We start from the raw sequence: 21,240 nt of genomic DNA, 5'->3' as shown, positions 1-21,240 counted from the left end.
GGAGGATAGGAGGGGATTTGACCAGGTGAAAGCGGCCGCGCCTGTTGTCCTGGATGTTGCGGGGTGTGGCGACCGTAGACCTGTGACTGAGAGGGACGGGCGAGTGGTGATGCAGTATGCCCTGGCGCTAGTCCAGGTGGATGGCCGTTTTGGTAGAAATTGGCGGGAGGATGTATGCCATTCGAGCCGTTCGCGATGAGGGGTGTGGAGGCGAGGGGAGAGCTTCTGGGCTCGTGTGACAGGCGCTGGCGCTTTCGAGCGGCTTTGCGGCGGCACTCTTTGCACTGCACAGATCAGCGAAAGCCCTGGTACCGACATCGTAACTGCGCTAGCTCACCTTGAAGTCCACCTTATCCCAATTCCTCCTCGGGCGCCCTTCCGCCGCATCCAGCTTATCGTGGCAATCGGTGTGCTGCCACTTCCCGCAGTCATCGCATGAAACCACATCTTGGTCGTCATCCTTCTTTATCAGCTACAGCTCGGCAATCCTGCATCCAGACTTACGATATTCCACCCCGACTTCCTACACACCTCGCAATTCAATTCCCATCCTTCATCCGAGGCCTTCCTGCCCTTTTTGGCAGGCACGACAGGCGTGCTGACCCGACTCCGTTTAGCAGTCGACGGCCTGACCGATCCCTCGCCCTCGCTCTCCTCGCTCGTCTCGACCACCTCGCCCTCCCTCCTCCTCTGCCGCCTGATCCTCGCTCGATCCGCCTTATCCTTGGCCTTTTGTTCCTCCTCCGCCTTTTGCACTGCGGCCAGCTCGCGCGCCGCTATCCGGTCTTCTCGCTCCTTGACCCGGTCCTCTCGTGCCTTCTCTTGCGAGATCGCCGTAGCTTCCACTGTAGCTTTGGAATTCTCGTCCCGCCGGGACTTCTCCATGCGCTCTTCCATCTCCCGTTGGGCCTTCTCGCGCCGTAAGATCTCCTCCTTTTCGAGCTCTTTCGTCGCGATTCGAGAAGAGCGCTTGCGGTTGTTGATGGCTTCCTGGCGGAGGCGTTCGTTCTCTTTGGCCTATACTATCAGTTCTGAGCGAACGCTGTTGAGGCTAAGGACGTACGAGGAGTGCGGTAATGACAGCAGGACCAACAGCCTGAGTAAGGAACGTGTACAAATTCTTCTCGTCCGGATTGCGAGACTTGGCAAACTGTTCGGGAAATGTGCGCCAGTCGTAGAGGGTCACGCAGACCTGCTCAATCAGTTTGACTCCATGCTGCACAAATGGAAACAGCTCACAGCCTCCCATTCGACGAAACCCTCGGGGATGTTCGCAGCTTCTTTGACCGCCAGCTTGACCTCATCCGTCTCTTCCATTTCCTCCGTTTTCGCCTCTACTTTAGCCTCCTCTTTGGCCTCCCTACTGGCGTCCTGCTTGGCCTCCTCTTCAGCGTCCCCCTTGACTTCTTCCTTGGCATCCTCCTTGTTCCCCTCATTGTCCTCCTCCTTCGCCCCCTCCTCAGTTTCCACCTTTGCCTCCTCAGCTGGCTTCACTCCTGCCACTTCGTCCTTCATCTCCACGTCCTCAGGTACCGCAGTTTCTCCGCCCTCGACTACCTTCTCCTCCTCCCCCTTGTCGTTGACATCCTTGTCAACCTTCTCGGGCCCAGCCTCTTCCACCGCCGTCGATGTTGAAGGCAGATCCGGTTCCCCATCTTCTTCTTCCTCTGGGTTGTCCCCTTCATCTCCATCCTCCACTTCCACCTTCCTCGCACGATTCGCCCTCGAAGCTGATCGCAGCGGCTTGACCGGAGCCTCGTCCCCATCATCTTCATACTCGCTCCCCTCTCCCTTCTCATTAGCCGCCTCCGCCGCCGCGACGACCGCCTCGTCCGCAGCTGCTTCATCCGTCAAAGAGCTCAACTCGCTCTCCTCCTCCACCGCTGACGCCTTTCGCTTCCCTTTCCGCCCCTTCGGCTCCGCCTTGACCGGCGACGCAGACGCCTCGGGATCCAGCCATTCCGCAGGGATAGCCTGCCAAGTGTCCTCCGCGTCCCTCGTCCGGCGCGTAGCTCTCGAACTCCGAGATACCGACGTAGCCTCTGGCGTAGGCTTCGCCTTTGTCTTGGCCGGTGCCCGCGAAGGCGTCGAGTCCGCTATTGGCGCAGCAGCGACAGCAGCGAGACCGCCTCGCGAGCTACTGCGTGTGATCTTGCTACTCGATGGCGTATGCGCAGGTGGCGGGCCGCCTCGCCGTAGCGCTTCGACCGTCTTGAGCGGGTTTCCGTAGAAGGCTACCTGAGTGCGCTTCCTCGGTCCAGAAACGGGCGTATCTTCTGGCTCGGCGAGTGGGGGAGGAGGAGTGAGGTCAGGCGAGACAGGCCGCTTCTTCTTGGCGGCTTTGGGACGTGGTGTTGACGTGGAGCTTTCAGCGGTGGGGCGAGGTTTCTTTTTGTGGGACTTTTTAGGTATGACCGAGGCCTTTTTCGCTGGGCGGGGAGGGGGTGCCCGGTACCGCTGAACCCAGAGACGATTGTCTGAAAGTCAGTCACACGGTTGAAGACATCCTCAGCATGCTCACCATCGAAGAGGAAGTACGTGTTGCCGTCCTTGTCCCATCCGACCGGTTCTATGCGCTACTGTATCAGCTCAGCCTGCTACGATCCGAAAAGCTCAGCTCACCCAAGACACAGCCTCTTCCTCGCTCTTCAGTAGAGCCCTGAAGCGCGCCGGGTCGGCCATCTGCCATTCGCACAGGTCCCATAGTACCTGAACCTAGAGCGTGAGCTCGGAAAGTGGATCACACTACCGCTTCACGAAGCTTACCTTCTCAGACAGTCCCAGTGCGGCCCATTCCCGCGGCTCTTCCTCCGTCCCTAGTACCAGCTGATCCGGAGCTCGTTTGGCGTACTGCTTTCGAAGGTGCTCAAACGCGTTATCCCGGCTAGTGGTATCAGCTGGGACTCTGGCTGGCCGGCTGCACGAGTTCCAACAGCTTACTTGATCTGCCGATTATACGTCAAGGCATATAGCATCTTGGCGAGCAAGTCGGGCATCATCCCCAGCTCATCCTTGTCCAGATGCGCCTCGAGCGTCTGGGAGGTATCAGCTTATGTCCCTTGTCTCATAGATAAAGACTACCCAGCTCACCTCGATGTCCCAGTCCAGCAACCCAAAGGCATCCGAGAAGGTCCATATGAACTGTGAGATGCCGGCCCATCGCCAGTCTGTCCGGAGCCGCTGGACAAGTGGGGAAGGTGGGGGAGGGGGAAGAGGGGTAGCTAGGGGGCCCGCCAGGGCGGCGGTGAACTTTCGGGGCGGCATGGCGCGGGGAGGTCCACCTTGGTATGTGAGGGAGTATACTAGGCGATTGTGCTCCCCGGCTGGTTGGACGACGGCGACGGTGACTGCGGTAACCGAAACGCGATAGAATACCGAGATCTGACGCGTCGAGTTTCAGGTTTCTGCACGGATGGTCGAGTAAGATGTCGACGATGGGATGGTCGGGTAGAGAGCCTCAAAGTTGGTTTTACCGGCTTGTCGAGTAGCTATTTAACCCTCTCTATTGGATGAGATGATGGCTAGAGCTATGTGGCTTGTCCAGCTACTCTATATACCTATACCTATGGTGTACGAAGGCAAATAGCCTGAGCGCGCGAGAGAAGAAGGAAGGCTGGACCCAGAGCCAAAATGAAGCATCAATCAAAACAACTCCCAAAGAGGAAAGAGGCAACTAGCGGGATCTAACTCCAAAGTGGGTGACGTGATTACACTTACCGTAAAGACGCGATTCCAATATTTGTGTGGTGCGCCGCGCTCAACAGCTGCTACTGCTCTGGACTGGACACGCTCAGCTATCTCCCCTCGCAACTCACATTGTACTCTAACCATCCTACAGCACCCTACTGCTCACAGCTCTCTCCTCCCTCACCCCAATCGAAAAACAATGTCTGAACAGGGATCGCCCGCACCGGAGGAGCGCAAGCCCAAGGCCGAAGGTGAGCAATCAATCATGCGTCGCACACTCCTCACGGGCATTTCAGCAGCCAATACCACCTAGAAGATATGCTGATTTCGTTCAGACTCCAATGCGCTGAACATCAAGATCGTTTCGACCGACGGAAACGAGGTCTTCTTTAAGATTAAGAAGACCACAAAGCTCAACAAGCTCAAGGTGGGTTTCCTTCCTTGCAGTGTATTGATGGGAGGGAAAGAGTGAGACTGACATCGCAGGCCGCATACGCAGAGCGAGTCGGTGCCGACGCGCAAACTATCCGGTATGCGCTTATCTGTTGATGAATGACGAGGAAAGAAGGGCTGACGGGATAGTCTGCTTTTCGACGGGAACCGTATTTTGGATGATCAGACCGCCGCCGATCTCGATATCGAGGATGGAGACGCGATTGAGGTTCTGCTCGAGCGTGAGTCCTAATCTATACCGGGAGACGTGCGGGGCTAGCGCTGATGGAATGCAGAGGTCGGTGGGCAATAGATACGACGCGTGAAATCGGCAGAGGGCGTTGTCAATACATGAATAGTGGGCGTGATCAATCGATCAGTGGCGGGAGACGTTTATGAAGTAGGGGCGACATGTGGAGCATCACGAGGGGTCGAGAAGGGCCAAATGGCGGGATGTGCGTCGTGTTCAACAACCTTTCAATGTAACATTGCCTTCCCACTTCTCGAATCCCATTCATCCTCCCTCCAGCCTTTCTTACTTCATCCCTTTTCTCTCCGAAATACCGCATTGTCCGATCGATCTCCTGTCCTCGCTGATGGTACGACACCGCCTCCTCATTCTTATCGCATACCAAGGCTTCGGCTTTTTCCAAGCTTCCTACTCATTGACCAGCCCCGTCCGTTCCTGTTTCATTTGCCAATGAGCGCATTAACATTCTGACGACTAACATGGCTTGGATCTTCAAGGCGATAACAGCCTATGCTGTCCTCTTCCCTCTACCTCTCTCGCATCTTCGCATCCCAAGTTTGTTCACCAGGTCACCAAGCCGCCTCAGGCTCGCTTCGTTCTATACATCTTCGCTGGTCGATACATACTCACACTCCTTCTTCTTCCGGTCTTTCATCACGGTCACTACAATACAACGATGCTTCCTCCCCTCCGCCGTCTCCTCCCCGTCCTCCTCCTTCTTCTCCTCGCGCAGCTCAATACCTGCTCCGCCGCCCTCGCGTCCAATCCCGGAGATTTCAACGTCGTGACCTGCGGTGCAGACAAGGGCATCACAGTGAGTCTCTCTCTTGGCCCTCTGACTATCCCTCCTGCTGCGTCTGAGGGCTGCGGCTGATCCAATCAGCCAGACTGTACCGCTCGGATCTCGACGACCGAGCTTCGAGCTCTTCGGGCGATCCGGATGCGCCTCAAGCTGTTCATCCGGGATCAGTCGGGCCGGGAGGAGGTGCCGCTGACGATGGCGTATGAGGGGATCGAGGAGGAGGGATGGACACCCGAGGTGTCAGGCACGCTGGCGGAGCAGGATGTCTGGGAGTCGGAGGAAGGCGGGCCAGCGACAGAGGACTACACCTACTTTGCTGACATCCGCCGCCGCCCAGACTCAGCCGGCATGCAACACCCCGCGCTTCGCATGCTAGATCGGGAGGCGTATACACCAGACGGCGTCGCGGGGCGGAAAGAGATGCGGCGGTCGAGGTGGAGAGGGAAGAAGGTGGAGCCATTGGATCTGGACGCGTGGTATGCTGGCACACCAATGTCCATGGGCAGGCGGTAGGGGTGTTTCAGAAGAGTGGAGTGGGTAGGGGTGTACAGGGAGAGTTGTGTAGATAGGGGCAGATGGCAAGAGATGGCGGGATGAGCTGAAGGTCAAGGGCCAGCTGGGTGGGCAGGGAAGGTGGTATCTGGCAGGTCCAGTAGTCGGTCATTACATAGAGGAATCTTTCAATCTTCAGCTATTTTCATCTAGTAAATATCATGTATCAGGGCATCTCATCTTCTTTCGGTACAGGCTGACAGACAGTGCATCTATAGAGATAACGTATGGTAGTGATAGTCCCCAGATCTAACGACCACTCCCTATATCCCATTCGGCAAGCTCCCCTTCTCCTCCCCCGCCTTCCCCTCATGTCCCAGCGTCACCTTCTCCAGCTTCTTCTGCACCTCTCCCACATCCTTCCCCTTCACATCCCCCGCAACCCTGATCCCGCCGACTTGCTGCGCCCGGCCCTTGGCACCGTCCGTCACCGCTTCGGAAGCGGGCACCACCATCGCCGATTCCGGATGAGGGGCAGTATATCCTTCATTGTCATTGGCGGCTATTTGCTCGGCGAGGACCGAGCCGCCACAGGCTGCAGCGACGAGGCCGAGGAATGCAGGTGAGGGGTTGAGCGGTCGGGAGCAGAATTCCGGGTGGGCCTGGAGAGCCGTGAAGTACGGGTGGTCTACTCATCAGCTTTTCCCCGCTTTGACGCAAGAGAAAGACTCACCGTCCAATTCCAACATCTGCATCCGCTCTCCCCGTTCATCTTTGCCCACAAACCGCATCTGCCCCTTCCCGCCCGCTTCGAGCCTCTCCACATACTTCGGCTCCACCTCGTACCGATGCCTGTGCCTCTCCCACGCGACTTCCCGCCCGCCATACAGCCGACGCAGCTTGGACTTCTCCGTCCCCTTTTCAAATACCGTCGGGCGCAGACCCAACCGCATCGTTCCGCCCATCTGCGTCTTGGAGATCTCGGGCATGAAGCAGATGACGGGGTGTGGAGTGGAGGTCGACAACTCCGCCGAGTTGGCGTCGGCCAGGGCGCAGACATTGCGAGCGTACTCGATGACGGCGACTTGAAAGCCGAGGCAGATACCGAGGAAGGGAACCTTTTGTTCGCGCGCCCACTTGACGGCGGAGATCATGCCTTCTGTGCCGCGCACGCCGAAACCGCCAGGAACGATGATGCCCCTGCTGATCAGCGATGACCTGACATGTAGAAGCTGAAACTCACTTGGCAGAGCAGACATGCCTCCAGGCGTCATGGTATCGGACCGGATCGTCAATCTGAGCTTGTGGCTCGAGGTCGGACGAGTCGACCCACTGCATTCTCAGCTTGATCTCACGATATCATATAAGCGGCACTACCAGCTTACGTGAAGAACCAAGTTCCGCCCGCACCGCATCGAAGCGTGCTCCAGCGCCTTCACCACGCTCATATACGAATCCTGCAATGACGTGTACTTGCCGATAAGTACAATCGACACCGTGTCGAACAGCCTGTCCCGACTACTGGTCAGCTCTCGTCCCATCTATAATGTGAGATACTTACCCATTCGTGAGCGCCTTCCACCGCTCAAGGAGGTTATCACCCCGCTTGATCATCTCCGGCCCTACCGCAATCTCCCCCAGATTCAGCCGTTTCTGGAAGAACTCGAGCAGACCCTGTTCCCGCAGCAGGAGAGGGACGTGGTATGTCGACGATACGTTGTGGACCCCCAAGACCTGCTTGGGCGAGACATGGCAGAACATCGAGACCTTCTCCATCGTCGCTGAGAACAATGGGTTCTCGCACCGACATGCAATCTGGGGATCAGTTTTCAGTCTGCAGCAGTCTGCAGCAGTCTGCAGCGTCAGAGGGTAGGGAGCTCACGATATCAGGCAGCAACCCCAGACCACGCAGATCCCTCACGCCCGCTTGGGTAGGTTTCGTCTTCTGCTCGCCGCCAACGACGGGGATGAGCGAGACGTAGATGAGTGCAAAGTTGTCGTGTCCGACCCGGAACTGGAATTGTCGGAGTGCCTCGACGAATGGCGCAGACTCGATGTCGCCAACGGTACCGCCGAGCTGGCGTGTCAGCTCAGGGCCAGTACTATGAAAAACGGTCCTAGTGGTTCACCTCGACAACGCAGACGTCCGGCTCCTCTCCAGTCTCATCGACGGGGATCTTGGATACACGCTCTATCCAGTCTTGAACGGCGTTGGTCAGGTGAGGCACGATCTGGACGGTCTTGCCGAGGTAGTCTCCGCGGCGCTACATGATCAGCTTGTGCTTCGCATGCATCCCCTGTTCTGCACAGACTTTCCAACCGATACTCCCTTCCTCATCTTGGCTTCTTTGCTCCTGGACCCGCTCGACGTCGTCCTTTCTTCCTCTCCGCATCCCGCCGTGCCCTCCTCATTCACTGCTCCTCCGGCTGATTTCTCTTGCCCGCTCTTCTTCCCCTCATCCAGCGGTCCGCTCAAGCCTGACTCACCTCCCTGTCAATCACATACTGGTACACCTTCCCCGTCGTCAAGTTATTGTCCTTCCCCAGACTGATATCGAGATATCGCTCGTAATTCCCCAAATCCAAATCCGTCTCCCCTCCATCATTCAGCACATAAACCTCGCCTGTCCCAATCAGCTCTTTGCCCTTTGTCCCAGATCTCGTTCTTGGGCGCAGCGTAGCTCACCGTGTTCGGTCGGTGCCATAGTCCCGGCATCGATGTTCATGTACGGGTCAATCTTGATGGCTGTGACTTTGAGACCGGCGGTCTTGAGGAGGAGACCGGTACTGGACGCTAAGGCCATCAGCGTTCCCCATGCTGCAGAGCAGAGGCGACGTACCGATGACACCCTTCCCGATACCGGAGATGACACCTCCGCAGACGACAATGTACTTGACCATCTTGGCAAAGCTGAAGGGGAGTAGAAGGGCGAAAGAGGTTGTCTAGGTCGAGTGACAGCTGGGGTTCTGAGGTGTCCTCGTGACGAGTCGGAGCCGAGTAGCGATCCTGGTTCTCAGGCCGTCAGATGTCTAGCTCTGGGCTCTGAGTAGTATGAGGCTGGATGAGTCAGAGGCAGATATCGAAGAGAGCAGATGATGCAGCTGCAGCTCGAGTCGCTATCAAGTCGCGTCCAAAATCCAAATTTGTTGACCAGCGCAAATACTGACGTAATGCATCCACGCGACTGTGATTGCTCGCGCGGACGAGCGCGATGAGCATGCAGCGCATGCAGCAGTTCTCGAACCATGTCCTAGCGATGCGCCTGACAGCACTGTATATCCATAGATTGCATGTCATTACTGCTTTCGTCCTTGACTGATGTCTCCCAAATCCCGGATATAGCGTTGTCCTGAGCCCTATGGCCACTGAGCCCCACCGCCACCTCCGCCGAACAGCATCGACGCCGCGTAATCCACATTCCCGCCTGCCGCCTCGAGTAGCGAGATGGCCTGCTGTCGCTCCGCCCCGAGTCCCATGAGCTGAGTTGTCAGCTTGATCGAAACTTCCATAGCTCTCACTCACGGTCTGAACATCGTCCTCTTGGACCTTGCCAGCCCGCGCGGCATCTTGCGCCCCTACCGGCGCCCTCGGCGCACCGCCCTGAGCGGCTCCGCCAAACCCAGACGCGGCAACCGCAGACGGTGTGCTCCCGATGACATTGCCGGACCCCGGGAACTGCGATCCGGATGCGCTGGACGGACCCGCAGCGGCCGATCCTGATCCTGATCCGGAAGCTTGGGACGGTCCAGATTTCACCTCGGCTTCGTCCTGGGCCGCCTGGATCTCCTGCTGCAGCCCGTCCTGGGGCAGTTCGTGGTCTGGCAAGAAAGGGACTTCGGTTTGTTGGATTCGGAGGACGTTGGCCGCGAGGTCGATACTGCATTGATATCGTTTCTAGTGTGTGAGCTGAGCGTTGTCGGGGAAATAGACACTATAATAGCTCACTAGCATGTCGAGACCGAAGAGGAGCTCCACGCTCTTCCCCTCAAGCACAGTGAAAGAGCACGGAAGATGCAGCTCGCCTAGCTTGATCTGGGCCGAGTGGACCCGGCCGAGAATCTTGCCTGTTCCTACACCGACAGCAACGCCAGCAAAGCGTTCATCCAGGAGTCGCATAATCCTGAGGGTAAGCTATGAGCACTAAGCGATAATAGAGACCCGGAAGCTTACCCGCATTTCTCGGCGCAATCAGGCGAGACTGAACATCAGCTATATCCCCGCCCCAACGAGTCTAATCAGGATACTCACTGATAGTCCGCTGAGCGCCGGAATCCACGAAAGCCTTGACCTTATGCCCGTTGACCTCGACGTTGATATACAGCATGGTGACATTGGCGAATGTTTCTGGCTAGAGGCGTCAGCTCAGACACGGTCAGGTCGATACTGAAGGCAGCTGACAGCATAGTCCCATGCGTGCTCCATGTTCTCGAGAACCCGTTCTCGTCTGATCGCTTCTTCGATCTTCTTCTGTGCCTGGAATATCAGCAACAGCGCAAAGAGCTGCAGGAAGCGGCAGGCATACCTCAATGTCATATGGGTCAGAGTTGAGCAACTGCAATGAATCAGCTGACTTCCAGATTTACAATCATCGGCTTGTCAAAGGCTTACCTCGATCTGCCGCTCCTTCTCCGCAGCTGAGTCTTGCACTTGTGACCTCTGCGCCAGGACCGCCGCCTTGAACTGCGCTCCTCCAGCCTGGATGGCTCGATGAAGATCCGGAAGTTCCTATGGTATCAGCTACGGCCGCGGAAATCTACATCCTGAAAGAAGCTCACTCTCTGGACTTGCGACATGATGGCCGGATCACCCAGCATCTGCAGCCTCATCCGCTCATACTCTGCATCCTCGTTGACTGGTCCGCCACCGCCGCGAGGAAGCTGGGATGAACTTGCGCGGGGACTGGAGTGTTAGCTGAATCACACTCGGATCAGCGAGGGGATAGAGCTCACCCGACTGTGAGGTAAATAGTAGCGTCCCCGCCTTTCAGACCATAGCTCTCCAAGCTCTTGTTGGATGATATGAGTGGCGTTCCGGTGTCAGTCGACAAGAGGACTTGATCCGCTGAGAGACCTGTCTGAGGAGTGTCAGCTACTACCTCCTGGCAGTTACTTGCAGCAATTCATTAGAGCTCACTTCAGCCTCGATCAACGCGATCACGTCCTGGACCTCCATGGACGGATCCACTTCGTGCTCATACACCGACTCGTCCCCGATGATGATGAGCCTCATTTTGCTTCGTCCCTCTTGTGGTGCTTCGATATGCCGCTGACTGTGTCGGTGCGGAGTCTAAGAGGTAAAGCACAGAAGCTGAGTAAGCGTTGAATGAAGTCCAAACGCTCTCATCATCGTCGTTCCGCTTCACGACCTTCGCCGACATTCCGCGTTACGCGAGGCACGCCCGTGCGTCATTCAAGCGTTTACGTAACGCGTTTCAGCCTCGCCCCTCTCCGCCCCGCATCGAAATTCTTCCCCCTGGTCTCCTTCTCTTTTCTACATCACGCAAGCAGACGACGCCCAACCCGCTTTCTTACCTCAACGGCGAAGCTGTCTCTCGCCCCCTCCACCTCGTCTCTGACTTATCGACCCGTCGATTGGTGGAATGGAGGTGGGGATGGGGAAACGGCGTGCAGAAGGAAATTTAAAAGGACGCGTCTTGAGTACGCCTCATTCTTTCGTGGATTGGGCGTAATTAGACTGCGGCACAGATGTTCTCGAGGCTGGAGGATTGATGGCAGGAGAAGGCGGGCGAGGAAGGATTAAGAGCGGTCGTGAAGGGAAGGCATGATAGAATGCATATTGAGCGTGAATACAACCTTTCGAACCCTCTTCCGACTGGCTACCTCCCACTGCGTGTATACCTTCTTATTGGGTCTTCCTCTCTCCTCCGTTCCCTATCGCTACAATCCCTTAGCAGCACCTGGCGAAACAACTCGATACAGCGACGTTACAAATCGGGATACTCCCTGCTTATATTAGCAATCCATCCTCCTTTCGCTTTCACCTCCGCCATCTCCACCACGCCCATCCTTATCGACCTCCTCAGAGACTACGACTCACCATACACCTGCATACAACTCATATACGCCGCATTACACATGGACCGACAACCGATGTAGGGGTTGTACGCTTGGGTGGAGGCCGGGGCGAAGGCTAAAGCGATGAGGATGAAGAGGATTGCGAGGGGGAGCGAGGGGTGGAGAGTCTGAGTGTGGGGGGACATGGTGGTGATGCCGAGTCTGTGAGGTTTACAGCCGGATTTGAGCGGTAGGGTGGGGAGCGTTCAGTTCGAGAGGTAGGATTTGTGAGGCGTGACGGAGGATCCGCTTGGTCTGAGGAGATGAGGCCTTGATGTGAGTGGTGGTAGTATATCGGTGGGGTGGAGAGATGACTTGGGCAAAGTGACAGTAGGCTGTAAGCAGATGGATGTAGTTGCCTCTCACTTTCTCCCTACCATCCGACCTATATACTTCGCCCGCCCCAGCTCGCGCCCAAGCCCCATGGCACCATCCTCATTCCCAATCAACATCGCCTCCGGATCCGCCGCTGCCTTTGCCCCGCAAACCACCTGACCCCGAGGAGCCCCCCTTGCCATACACACAAGAGAGGCGTGCGCTAATTTGGGTCAAAGTCGGGCTTGAAACGCCCGAAAAGCGCCAGACAAAGTCCTTTAACTGAGCTCGGTACCAATAGGAAAAGCCTCATTCCCCCTCGTTTCCCCTGATGTCCCCTCGTGGCCCCGCCGGCTCCCCGCTTTGGGACCCTAAGCGAGGTGCGTGGCGTTGATCCGAGACCAACTCTATTGCAGCGGGCCGCGGAGGCGTGTGTCTCGTTGAGCCAATGTAACGAGAAGTGGGAGGCTCGGCGCGCTTGAAACACGGGCATGACGTGAGGTTGTGTTTCTGATGGACGGCGCCGCGGACGCCGAGGGTAAAGAAGGTTGATAGGACGAGGGTAGGCGATCTGAGCGGCTTCTCTTCTCCGGCGGTATCGGACAAGCGGGGTGCGGAGGCGGCAGAGGCTGACAAAGGCATACCATGATACATGAGCAGTAGTCAGGCGCGAAGCTGTTGGATGGTGAGAATGTCAGCAAAATGAGCTTCTGCTTCTTCCGGTCCGACATCGGCTACCCCGAGAACCAGACGGACAAGATTCTCAAGGCTAGGTCAGCAGACTGCTATGCACCGCCAGTCTCTACACATCACATCCCTAGACAAGATCGACATGCCTAGCGGCACCTCATCCTTTTACACTGCCATCCGGCGAGGTTCCCGCCACCCGCCACCACCACCGCTTCAAGATAGTATGATATGTCCCCTCCCTACGCCACTCATTCCCTTCCTCCGCCTCTCTCCTCTCCTAGCACGAGATGACGCAGGCGATACGGACACCGACGCAGGTGGACATACGGACGGGAGTGACTGGAAAGTCAGCTGCTGATTCGCCACCCGCTCCCAATCACATCCTCATGTCTTCTCGCCTCCTTCCCTGGTCTCGTCGACTGCGATCGTCAAGGAGGGAAGGACTTACAGGCGACCGACGCACACATCTGGTACTGCATCTCGCAGTTCTGTCGGCAGATATGCGAAAGCATGAGCCGGGGGTCCATCGCCGCCGCGGGAGTTGCGTTGATGGAGAGGAAGAGTACGAGGAGGATGAGTGCGATGGAAAAGGTGGAGCAGAAGGAGGTAGGGGAGATGGGGACAGAGTACCGGGGAGTGTGGGGAGGAGCATGAGGCGTTGATCGCATCTGTGCATGCAGGGCAGGGACAAGCTCGAGGATGGTAGCTTTGATGGGCTTGGTGGCGTTGGCGCTGGCGCTGGCGTCGACATGGGCCTTGGCGCCGTCCGTGCCTTCCTCGTAGTGTTCGACGAGCATGTTCTACGCCTCTATTCTTTTGGATGACGAGCTTCAAAGGAGTGGATTTAGCGGTGGCGTGCGCTTAGTAAGAGGTATGAAGCCTGAACCAAGCAAAACCTCCCTTCATATACCCTCCCCGACCCCATCTTCCCTGGCAGAGCCAAGTACCCTAGATCAGTACAGCTATACAGTCACCCACCCTCAAAGCGAAAACCTTCTCCTCGGTCAGGCGACCAACGATTCCCATCAGCTTACCCCGTCGGACAGGGGCAGGGGGCACAAACCTCCACTCCCATCCACCGAAGATCGACCGAAAGGACCCCCTATTCCTCTCATCCACACATCATCCCTTGATCGCCTGTGGCGCTGTTCGGCTTCTGCGCCACTGCATGTCTGGGGCTCCGCGCTACTTGCCTGCTTCTGGACGCTAGAAGCCCGAGGGCGGCGGGTGGGTAGCGCTGTGCCTGCGCCCGAGGCCGAGTGAGCTTAACCACACCATCGATATGGAAAGTATAGATCTGGAAAGGGGGGAGCGCTGTCCGCCCGGCCCGCATGGGCTCTATCAGCGATCTGGTCAAGCGCGGTCAGTAGTCAGTGATATGAGCACGATCAACACAGGTAGATCGCTTTTGTCAAGCGATACATCTAGCTCCAAAACTATATTCGTGAGATCTACCGCATGACACCCAAAATGAAGCCTACAAATCTGCTGTCCCCACCCCATAATGAATCCCAGATCTCGCCTCCCCTGATTCGCCTACTTGCTCTTTGTGATGTCCGCCTTGATCCCCCTGAATACCTACATCATCAGCCACGTCCTCATCATGTATGATGATCAACTCACCTGCAGCAAGCCGTGCCTTGCCTCATACGCGGGGTAGACACCGACCATAGCCAAGCCCACGAAGAGCCAGATGAGCGATACCGATACCCAAGCTGTGAAGCCTCCCTTGGGATAGACTGATCGTCAGCTTTGTCCCACCTAATGAGGCAAGTGGACATACCATGAGAAGAGAAGAACAAGGGCAGAGGGATGAGGATCAGCAAGACGAATGTCAAGCCAATAGCTGCCCACGCGGCAAAGCGGAAGGCCTTTTGCAAATTGACGCGCTCCTCCTCGTCCGCGTCCTGGCTCTCCATCTCGTTGGGCGGGCTCGAGAGAGTCGGGACCGTAGTCTCCTTGGACGAGTACTTGTCCTTCTCGACACCCGGAGTCTCGAGGCTGGGGGACTCGAGCGAGGTCTCGACAGTAGAGTGGGAAGGAGCGTGGACGGGCGCGTTGATACGGCGGGTGATCTCCCAGTCAAAGTCGGCAGGGCTGATGAGGGACCAGCCGACGGTGATGATGCCTCCGACACCGATGGAGAGAAGGTTGCCGGTAAGCATCTCGTAGTCGCCAAAGGTGGTGTCGACGGTGACGACCCCGCCGTTGAGGCTGGCGGTGATCCCGATCCAGCCAGCGATGGCGGCGATGAATCCGACGATAGCGCCGGCGACCGCTCCGGTGCCGTTGCACTTGCGCCAGGTGATGCAAAGGGCGATGGGGACGACGGCGCAGCCAATGATCGTGCCCTGTCCATCAGCCACATCCAGCGAAGGTGATAGGGAGAGCTTACCATTAGCTCGTAGAGGTAGCCCATCGAGACACCGATATAGTTGAAGGCGGTGGCAATGGCGCCCATGAAGATAGAGTAGCCGAGAATGTTGATCCGAGTGGCCCAGAGAATCTGCTTCTCGGTCGGGTTGGGGTTGATGTATGCGCCGTAAACGTCGTAGGTGAGCAGCGAGGAGACGGCGATCTGCTCAGCCGAGCAAGCGGATGTGACGGCGAGGAAAAGGAGGATGAGCATGGCAATAGCACCGGATTGGCCCATGAGCGCGGCAGCAGCTGCAAAGTCAGTCAGGAAGCCCAAGATTATGTGGAAGACTCACCCTTGACAGCGGGGAGACCGGCAGAGACCTCGCTCTTGGTGAGTGAGATGACGGGGTTGTCGCCGTGGGCAAGGGCGACAGCGGCCAGACCCATGGATGTGGCGATGCCCATGGGGATACCGAACCATGCGATACCTCCAAGCAGGAAGGCCTTGACAGAGGTGGAGGGAGAAGAGGCGATAGCGCGCTGCCAGTAGGCCTGGTCGTTGAAAACTGCAAATTAGCGTCAAGCCGATAATTGCATACTTGTGAGAGCTCACCGGTACCAAAGTTGCCGACAATGTTGAGAACACCAAAGATCAGCCCCGACTTGCTCCTCATAGTCAAGTAGCTTCCCTCAGCATTGCCAACGACCGGCGAACTGACGCTGGCCTGGTAGAGCAGGTCCCAGACGCGTGCGGGCGAGCCGAGGATGGGCGAGGTGGCATATACGGTGAGCGCAAAGGCGATGAGGATGCAGTAGAGTACAAGGGTGTGCGAGTAATCCGCAATGAGAGTGGCGCGCATTCCACCGGCGAGGACGTAGATAGAGACGCCGAGGGGAATGAGGAAGCAAGCAGCGACGGTGTTCATACCGGAGAGGTCGGTGACGGTCGCGGAACCGCCCAGGATGAGCATGGCTGTGGTGTTAGTAGGCGTCTCGATACATGATGAAACAAGAGACTCACTGGATACGATGATGTTGGTGGCCATTCCGAAGAAGAGGAAGGTCAGGTGAGCGACTTTGCCCCATCGTGCGCGAATGATTTCGAGGTAGGTGTGGCAGTAAGGGGCGTGTTGCTTGAGCTTGCTAGCGATCATGGCGAAGAGCAGGACTGGTGGTCAGCACATCAAAGAGCAGCATATCAAAAAGGGGCATCTCAAAGAGGGGTTCCCCAAAGAGAAGTATCTCATGGAGGAATATCTCAAAGAGGATGATCTCAACGAGGAGCATCTCAATGAAGAGGTCATGAAATGAGAGCTCACTCTGTACAGTCGCGCCTGATGCATACCACCACGGTCCACTGATACCGAATTTGTACCTGTAGAATCAGCACGATATCGCAGTAGATGAGGGATTTTCTGACTTACGCGGTGGCGGAAGATTGCAGGAGGGTTGCAGCCCATGTCCAGGCGGAAACGATACCCGAAGCGACCAGTCCAGGAGGGACGCTATATCATCAGCGCTGTTCGAGGGGAGTATCTCAGGCCTCAGGCATGAGCAGCTCACCTTCGAGATGCAGAAGTGAACTCCTCGGCTGTCAATTTGTGCGAGGTGTATCGGCTCTGAACCTTGGTCACGCTGACCTGTCAGTGCGGATCCCTGACGGATTGTAGGATCACTCACCCAATCATGAACAGCGAGAAGACAAGACCCATTCCGACCTGCAGAGTCAGTGATGAACATACCTCAAGGTGCGAAAGGACTTACGACTACACCGTAGCCGGCGGCTTGGGGGAGGACCGGAGTGGAAGACATCGTGGTAGGTGTATCGAGTAAGAGAGGAGAGCGCGGTCAGAGATAACAAGCAGAATAAGGAGAAAACGGGACTGGGGAAGAGTGGAAGAGTCGGCGCTCTTATACCATCCGCTCATCTCCTCCTTCCTTGAGCCTTCGGAACTCTTCCCCGCACTTCATCAATGAGGCACCAGATCTAAGAGCCAGATACAGTGAGATGCACCAATCAGCGCGTCGCTCCAGACTCGCGCGATAGAGCCGCTAGTCAGTGTACGAGATTGTGCGGCGTAGAGCCTGGCGGGAGATCAGATAAGGATGTACCCCCGCCTCCGCCCGCGGAGAGTTAGTCGGATGTAAGCGGAGCTAGCGTGGGGGTCTCGGCGGATGATTGCGGGATGGAGATGTACAATCCGCCCAGAGACCGCTTTTGGTTGCTTGATTGGCTGGGCATCTTATCAGTGGGCAAGATGAGAGGAGATAAGATGAAAGCGACAAGTGAAAGAGCGCGATGGCGTTTTGTTCAGGGTGTTTACGATAAGGTTCGTCAGGCACGGCTAGTCTTATCTGAGATCCGTGCGTGGCAGCAGAATTCGAGCAGGCAAGCTGAGTTGCGGACCCGGTCCAGCGGGCTGGACACACAGCATAGCACCAGGAAGGCGCTTGCGATCACAGCCCCGACTGGATTGTACTGTCTGTCAGTAAGTCTGCGCGATGCGGTCGGAAGCGACCGCCGGTGGCAGGGGGGTGCCGCTGATGAGATTTTGCCCACTCCCCCCTCTGTTCCACCAGCTCCCTCCGTCCTCGCTCTTGCTTGCTACAGCGTGGCGCACTTGCTGGCACTTGCCAGAACGGCATCAGCCCCATATTGTGTTCGCATCGGACGCAAAGTCTCAGAACCCTCTTTCTGTTGAGGGTATGAGTAGTAGCGGCATCGGGGGGGCCTCAATTCTCCTAGCGCGCCTCGAAGGTCAGAATGGCACTCCTCATCAGCTAAGCAGCACCAGTCATAAGACTTCCGAGTAAATGATGAGGCAGGTTTTGCCCTGTGATATGATCCTCGGCAGCGTTCGGCGGAGACGTGGTACATTGCAAACCCGCCACTAACCCGCCTCATACCTCCCCGCAGGGATGCCTCCGGCCCAGTGTTCCGGCCCCGGGTCTTTATCACGTCATCGACGCCAGGGTCAGCTTTAAGGTTTAAGGGGTATTTAACCCGACGTCCATGTGGCGCAGAAGAACAGTGAATCAAGTAGATTTTCAGTACTTGCAAGTACCATCTACCCTTCATCTCCCTCATATACAGCATCCCAACAGCTCGTCCCTGCTCGAACGGGTCCACATAGGGAGAATATTCCAATATCGCCGGAACCAGCACCCGACGATATTACTACCGGTCCGAGCCCCCGAATGGCGCCGTATCAGCAGCAGGGCGCCGCTGCTGTATCCTACCCAACCTCTAGCCTCCCACTCCCCAAGGCGCTGCGACATAACCGCTCATTCGCATGTCTGGCGAATCTCCTCGGATTGGCTTCGACCAGTGATGCTGAGTCATCCCTGAGCGATGGACGGGAGTCCGCGGGAAAATCCAAGAATGGGGGTCCGAGCGGGAGTGAGCAGAATGGGCACGGTGAAGAGGACGGAGAGGAGGACGAGGACGAGACTGGAGATGTCGATGAGGATAGCCTATTATGGGATGCTCAAGTGAGTTTCGGTACATTCAGTGGGAAGTCGCCGCCAGATTTTGCTAGGTTGAAAAGGGCCAGGGGGTTTCAGAGGTGGCTGGTTGTGATATTACCCTTAGACATGGAATGGTCGCTTATTTACAGACCGCGTTGATCGCACATCAACCCGCGCTTGCTATTCAGCACTACACCATCGCTGCCCTCCCGCCATACCGCTCCTCTCCTGCCTGCCTGGCACTCGGTAACCTCCTCACTCGCGGCTCTGGTCTCGCTCCTGCCCCTCAATCACCCTCAGAACAGACCTCCCGCTTCACCGCCGCTGAGAAAGGCAAAGGCAGAGCTTACTCGTTCGGTCCCATGTCGCCAACTATGCAGACTGGTCCCAAGTCGCCAGAAGCTCGGAGGGGTTCCGCACCTCCGCCAACTTCCCCATCCCAATCAGCCGTCTCCCGCTTTATGGGTTTCGTGTGGCCTACATCACCGCCAGAACGACCCGCGCCTGCCTCTCCGCCAGAAAGAACATACACGGATCTCGTCGCCTCCGGGTGGACCATTCCGAAGGAGGGAAAGCGTGCGGTGAGAGATGTCGAAGGAATGGGCGTGGCGGGAGGTTGGTTCGTGCTCGGTCTGGGATGGATCGTGGACGGGCAGATGGCATTAGGGGTCATCGCGGAGGGCGAAGAAGTGATAGCGTCTCAGGAAAGGCTGGCCGTGCCTGACGAGGCGGACTCGGATGCGCTGGTCATGGGGAGCAAGAAGGGGAAAGCCCGACTCTCGCCCATAATACCGCCCGTCGAGCTCGTCGTCCGCATAGCGGGTGTCGCGACTCCAGGCGAGACAGAAGGGAACGCAGAGAGCAGCTCCGAAGGGACGACACTCAAGACGCCCCCACATGAGCAAGAGGACGGCGAGACTAGGGAAGAGAACGAAAAGACGATCAAATTGATTGTGAGTTGATGAACTGCATTCAAGATGTAGCTGACTAGCAGTACGATCTCCTTCAGCCTCTGCTTCGGCTATATCGCAATGGTCATATCCAGTCCTCAGATCCCGTTTACTTGCCGCCCATCAACTACTCGCAACTACCCACATGTCTGCGTCCGCAGGGCGACCTGCAGAAACGGCGGAATGTCTGGTCGCTCGGCGGGCGGGTGTTGAAGCAGCTGCTGGGGCTCAAGATCATGCGAGCTGGGATGAATGACAGGCGGGGCCTTGTCAGACGGAGGAAAGGTGTAGAGGTTATGGCGAGATACATCGTAAGTCCATATCCCCTTTGTCGGGTATCAAGTGACTGAAGGCGATCCTTTGTTGCTTCCTTTTGATCTATCCAGCTGACATTTGCAGCTGGCAATGACTGGCCCATCTGCCGAGTCCGAAGCGCATTATCGCCAAATCATCTCTCTCGGGCATAGCGGTCTAGAGTACCCCGACGAGATCGTCCGACACGCTGCCAAGCACCTCGACATTATCAACTCCCCGCCTGTGGATACACCCCCTCTCACGCCTTATACCTCCCGCCGCCCAGAATATCCCTTCCCCCACATGGCGCCGTCTCCGGACTTCCTCAAGGCCCCAAAACGCTCCTTCACCTCCCCATCCCGCATCAAGCCCTCGCAAACCCGCGTCTCCCGTCATGTTCAGCAAGCATCCATCTCGTCTATCCGCACAACGTGCTCCACGCGGATTATGGGGACTTCGATCAAGTCGTTCCCGTCCATCCCGTCCTTGGCGGAGGCTAGCAGCAAGGTGGAGGTCAATGCAGTGGCCAATTCGGACGGGGCCGTCAGGGCTGTGGATACGCTACGTCGGGTGCATGCACAATCGGTGATGGATCTGGCCGCGCTGGCCAAGAAGGAAGGGGATGAGGCATGGTGGCCTGCTCTGGCGAGCTGGAGCTACACAAAGTCCAGAGATAAATTCTCGCCGCCATCTTCGCCGCCAATCGCTTCCCCCGATCCGGAAGCGGCGGATGAAGCCAACGCCATGGCGACACCCATCATCGTCTCTCACCCCGGTGCATCACCCACAAAGGCAGCCGCTGCACGGCCCCCAATACCCACCATCCGTACTGTCGCGTCCACGCCGACGTTTGGCTCTCTTCGCCAATCGCCTCACATTCCCAATTCTTCGGGCCATCTCACTCCTCGACCGTTCGACAACCTTCATGCGGACATCAACACCACCATCGACCCGGCACTGGCCGCGGCCGAGCTAGCGAGCACCTTGACTAGGCGCGTCAAGTGTGGCGTATGCCGGACGGAGGGGATCAACTTTCCGGAATGTAGGCGATGCGGGATCGTGTTCTGCTCCAGAGAGTGCAGGGTCGGGGCGGATAAGGCGGGTGATGGGAAGAGGCATGTTTGTGGGGCGTGGGAGGGGAGAAGGGGGCTGTGCGTCCCAGAGAGGGTGGATGGCAGACAGGCGCGGACTGCTGAGGCGCCCAGGCAGGTCATGGCGTGCTGAGGGTTCTGGTCGGACTGAGCGATTGGGTAGGAGGGGGTCGGCGGGCATCATACATCAGCTTAGCCCGACCCGCTTGGTCAATACACGATCTCGAAATCATGGTGTTGTAGCTTATTTTGTATACAGGCATGTGCTTTGCCCCTTGTGCTTCTGCCCTTCCGAGCGCTTGCGAGCCCATCGCCGCTGATATGCTCGGTCTGCAC

At 57.2% G+C, this 21,240-nt stretch overlaps 9 protein-coding genes across 9 annotated transcripts; 3 read left to right on the top strand and 6 right to left on the bottom strand.

Moving 5' to 3' along the window:
• Positions 1–248: 248 nt before the first annotated feature.
• On the bottom strand, positions 249–3,273 carry MKK02DRAFT_7781 (uncharacterized protein; the record flags this gene model as incomplete). The annotated part of the gene is made up of 11 exons (XM_053093695.1): positions 249–284; positions 338–460; positions 505–1,017; positions 1,064–1,192; positions 1,240–1,587; positions 1,822–2,477; positions 2,522–2,576; positions 2,623–2,715; positions 2,767–2,884; positions 2,941–3,035; positions 3,091–3,273. Coding segments are annotated over 11 exons (2,349 nt in total), but the record flags the coding sequence as incomplete, so codon positions are not given.
• A 613-nt stretch (positions 3,274–3,886) lies between these two features.
• On the top strand, positions 3,887–4,432 carry MKK02DRAFT_37959 (ubiquitin-related domain-containing protein; the record flags this gene model as incomplete). Its single annotated transcript, XM_053089860.1, has 5 exons — positions 3,887–3,938; positions 4,023–4,114; positions 4,174–4,217; positions 4,270–4,361; positions 4,416–4,432. The coding sequence occupies 5 exons, from the start codon at positions 3,887–3,889 to the stop codon at positions 4,430–4,432; spliced, it is 297 nt and encodes a 98-aa protein (XP_052944205.1).
• A 613-nt stretch (positions 4,433–5,045) lies between these two features.
• Positions 5,046–5,684, top strand: MKK02DRAFT_37958 (uncharacterized protein; the record flags this gene model as incomplete). Its single annotated transcript, XM_053089859.1, has 2 exons — positions 5,046–5,183; positions 5,253–5,684. 2 exons carry the CDS (start codon positions 5,046–5,048, stop codon positions 5,682–5,684), a joined length of 570 nt encoding a protein of 189 aa, XP_052944204.1.
• Positions 5,685–5,986: 302 nt separating this feature from the next.
• MKK02DRAFT_34428 (CTP synthase) lies at positions 5,987–8,564 on the bottom strand (the record flags this gene model as incomplete). Its single annotated transcript, XM_053088939.1, has 10 exons — positions 5,987–6,351; positions 6,397–6,863; positions 6,907–6,995; positions 7,049–7,181; positions 7,225–7,478; positions 7,546–7,740; positions 7,793–7,927; positions 8,151–8,287; positions 8,350–8,457; positions 8,504–8,564. 10 exons carry the CDS (start codon positions 8,562–8,564, stop codon positions 5,987–5,989), a joined length of 1,944 nt encoding a protein of 647 aa, XP_052944203.1.
• Positions 8,565–9,020: 456 nt separating this feature from the next.
• MKK02DRAFT_34427 (snare binding protein) lies at positions 9,021–10,893 on the bottom strand (the record flags this gene model as incomplete). The annotated part of the gene is made up of 10 exons (XM_053088938.1): positions 9,021–9,143; positions 9,187–9,558; positions 9,610–9,784; positions 9,909–10,012; positions 10,063–10,137; positions 10,187–10,216; positions 10,273–10,389; positions 10,440–10,563; positions 10,614–10,738; positions 10,798–10,893. 10 exons carry the CDS (start codon positions 10,891–10,893, stop codon positions 9,021–9,023), a joined length of 1,341 nt encoding a protein of 446 aa, XP_052944202.1.
• Positions 10,894–11,328: 435 nt separating this feature from the next.
• Positions 11,329–11,884, bottom strand: MKK02DRAFT_28171 (uncharacterized protein; the record flags this gene model as incomplete). Its single annotated transcript, XM_053087501.1, has 2 exons — positions 11,329–11,510; positions 11,722–11,884. 2 exons carry the CDS (start codon positions 11,882–11,884, stop codon positions 11,329–11,331), a joined length of 345 nt encoding a protein of 114 aa, XP_052944201.1.
• Positions 11,885–12,362: 478 nt separating this feature from the next.
• MKK02DRAFT_28170 (uncharacterized protein) lies at positions 12,363–13,540 on the bottom strand (the record flags this gene model as incomplete). The annotated part of the gene is made up of 3 exons (XM_053087500.1): positions 12,363–12,682; positions 13,071–13,082; positions 13,192–13,540. 3 exons carry the CDS (start codon positions 13,538–13,540, stop codon positions 12,363–12,365), a joined length of 681 nt encoding a protein of 226 aa, XP_052944200.1.
• Positions 13,541–14,279: 739 nt separating this feature from the next.
• Positions 14,280–16,913, bottom strand: MKK02DRAFT_28169 (putative urea transporter; the record flags this gene model as incomplete). Its single annotated transcript, XM_053087499.1, has 12 exons — positions 14,280–14,321; positions 14,367–14,482; positions 14,527–15,094; positions 15,139–15,410; positions 15,455–15,667; positions 15,715–16,074; positions 16,123–16,269; positions 16,421–16,476; positions 16,526–16,606; positions 16,665–16,736; positions 16,782–16,819; positions 16,866–16,913. The coding sequence occupies 12 exons, from the start codon at positions 16,911–16,913 to the stop codon at positions 14,280–14,282; spliced, it is 2,013 nt and encodes a 670-aa protein (XP_052944199.1).
• A 1,386-nt stretch (positions 16,914–18,299) lies between these two features.
• Positions 18,300–21,037, top strand: MKK02DRAFT_16765 (uncharacterized protein; the record flags this gene model as incomplete). The annotated part of the gene is made up of 6 exons (XM_053085683.1): positions 18,300–18,439; positions 18,497–18,593; positions 18,719–19,522; positions 19,564–19,830; positions 19,919–20,398; positions 20,480–21,037. 6 exons carry the CDS (start codon positions 18,300–18,302, stop codon positions 21,035–21,037), a joined length of 2,346 nt encoding a protein of 781 aa, XP_052944198.1.
• Positions 21,038–21,240: the final 203 nt, after the last annotated feature.

The sequence above is a fragment of the Dioszegia hungarica genome (genome assembly GCF_025882075.1).
Source record: "Dioszegia hungarica strain PDD-24b-2 chromosome Unknown MKK02contig_15, whole genome shotgun sequence".
NCBI lineage: Eukaryota > Fungi > Basidiomycota > Tremellomycetes > Tremellales > Bulleribasidiaceae > Dioszegia > Dioszegia hungarica.
This window is presented reverse-complemented; position numbering and strand designations above follow the sequence as displayed.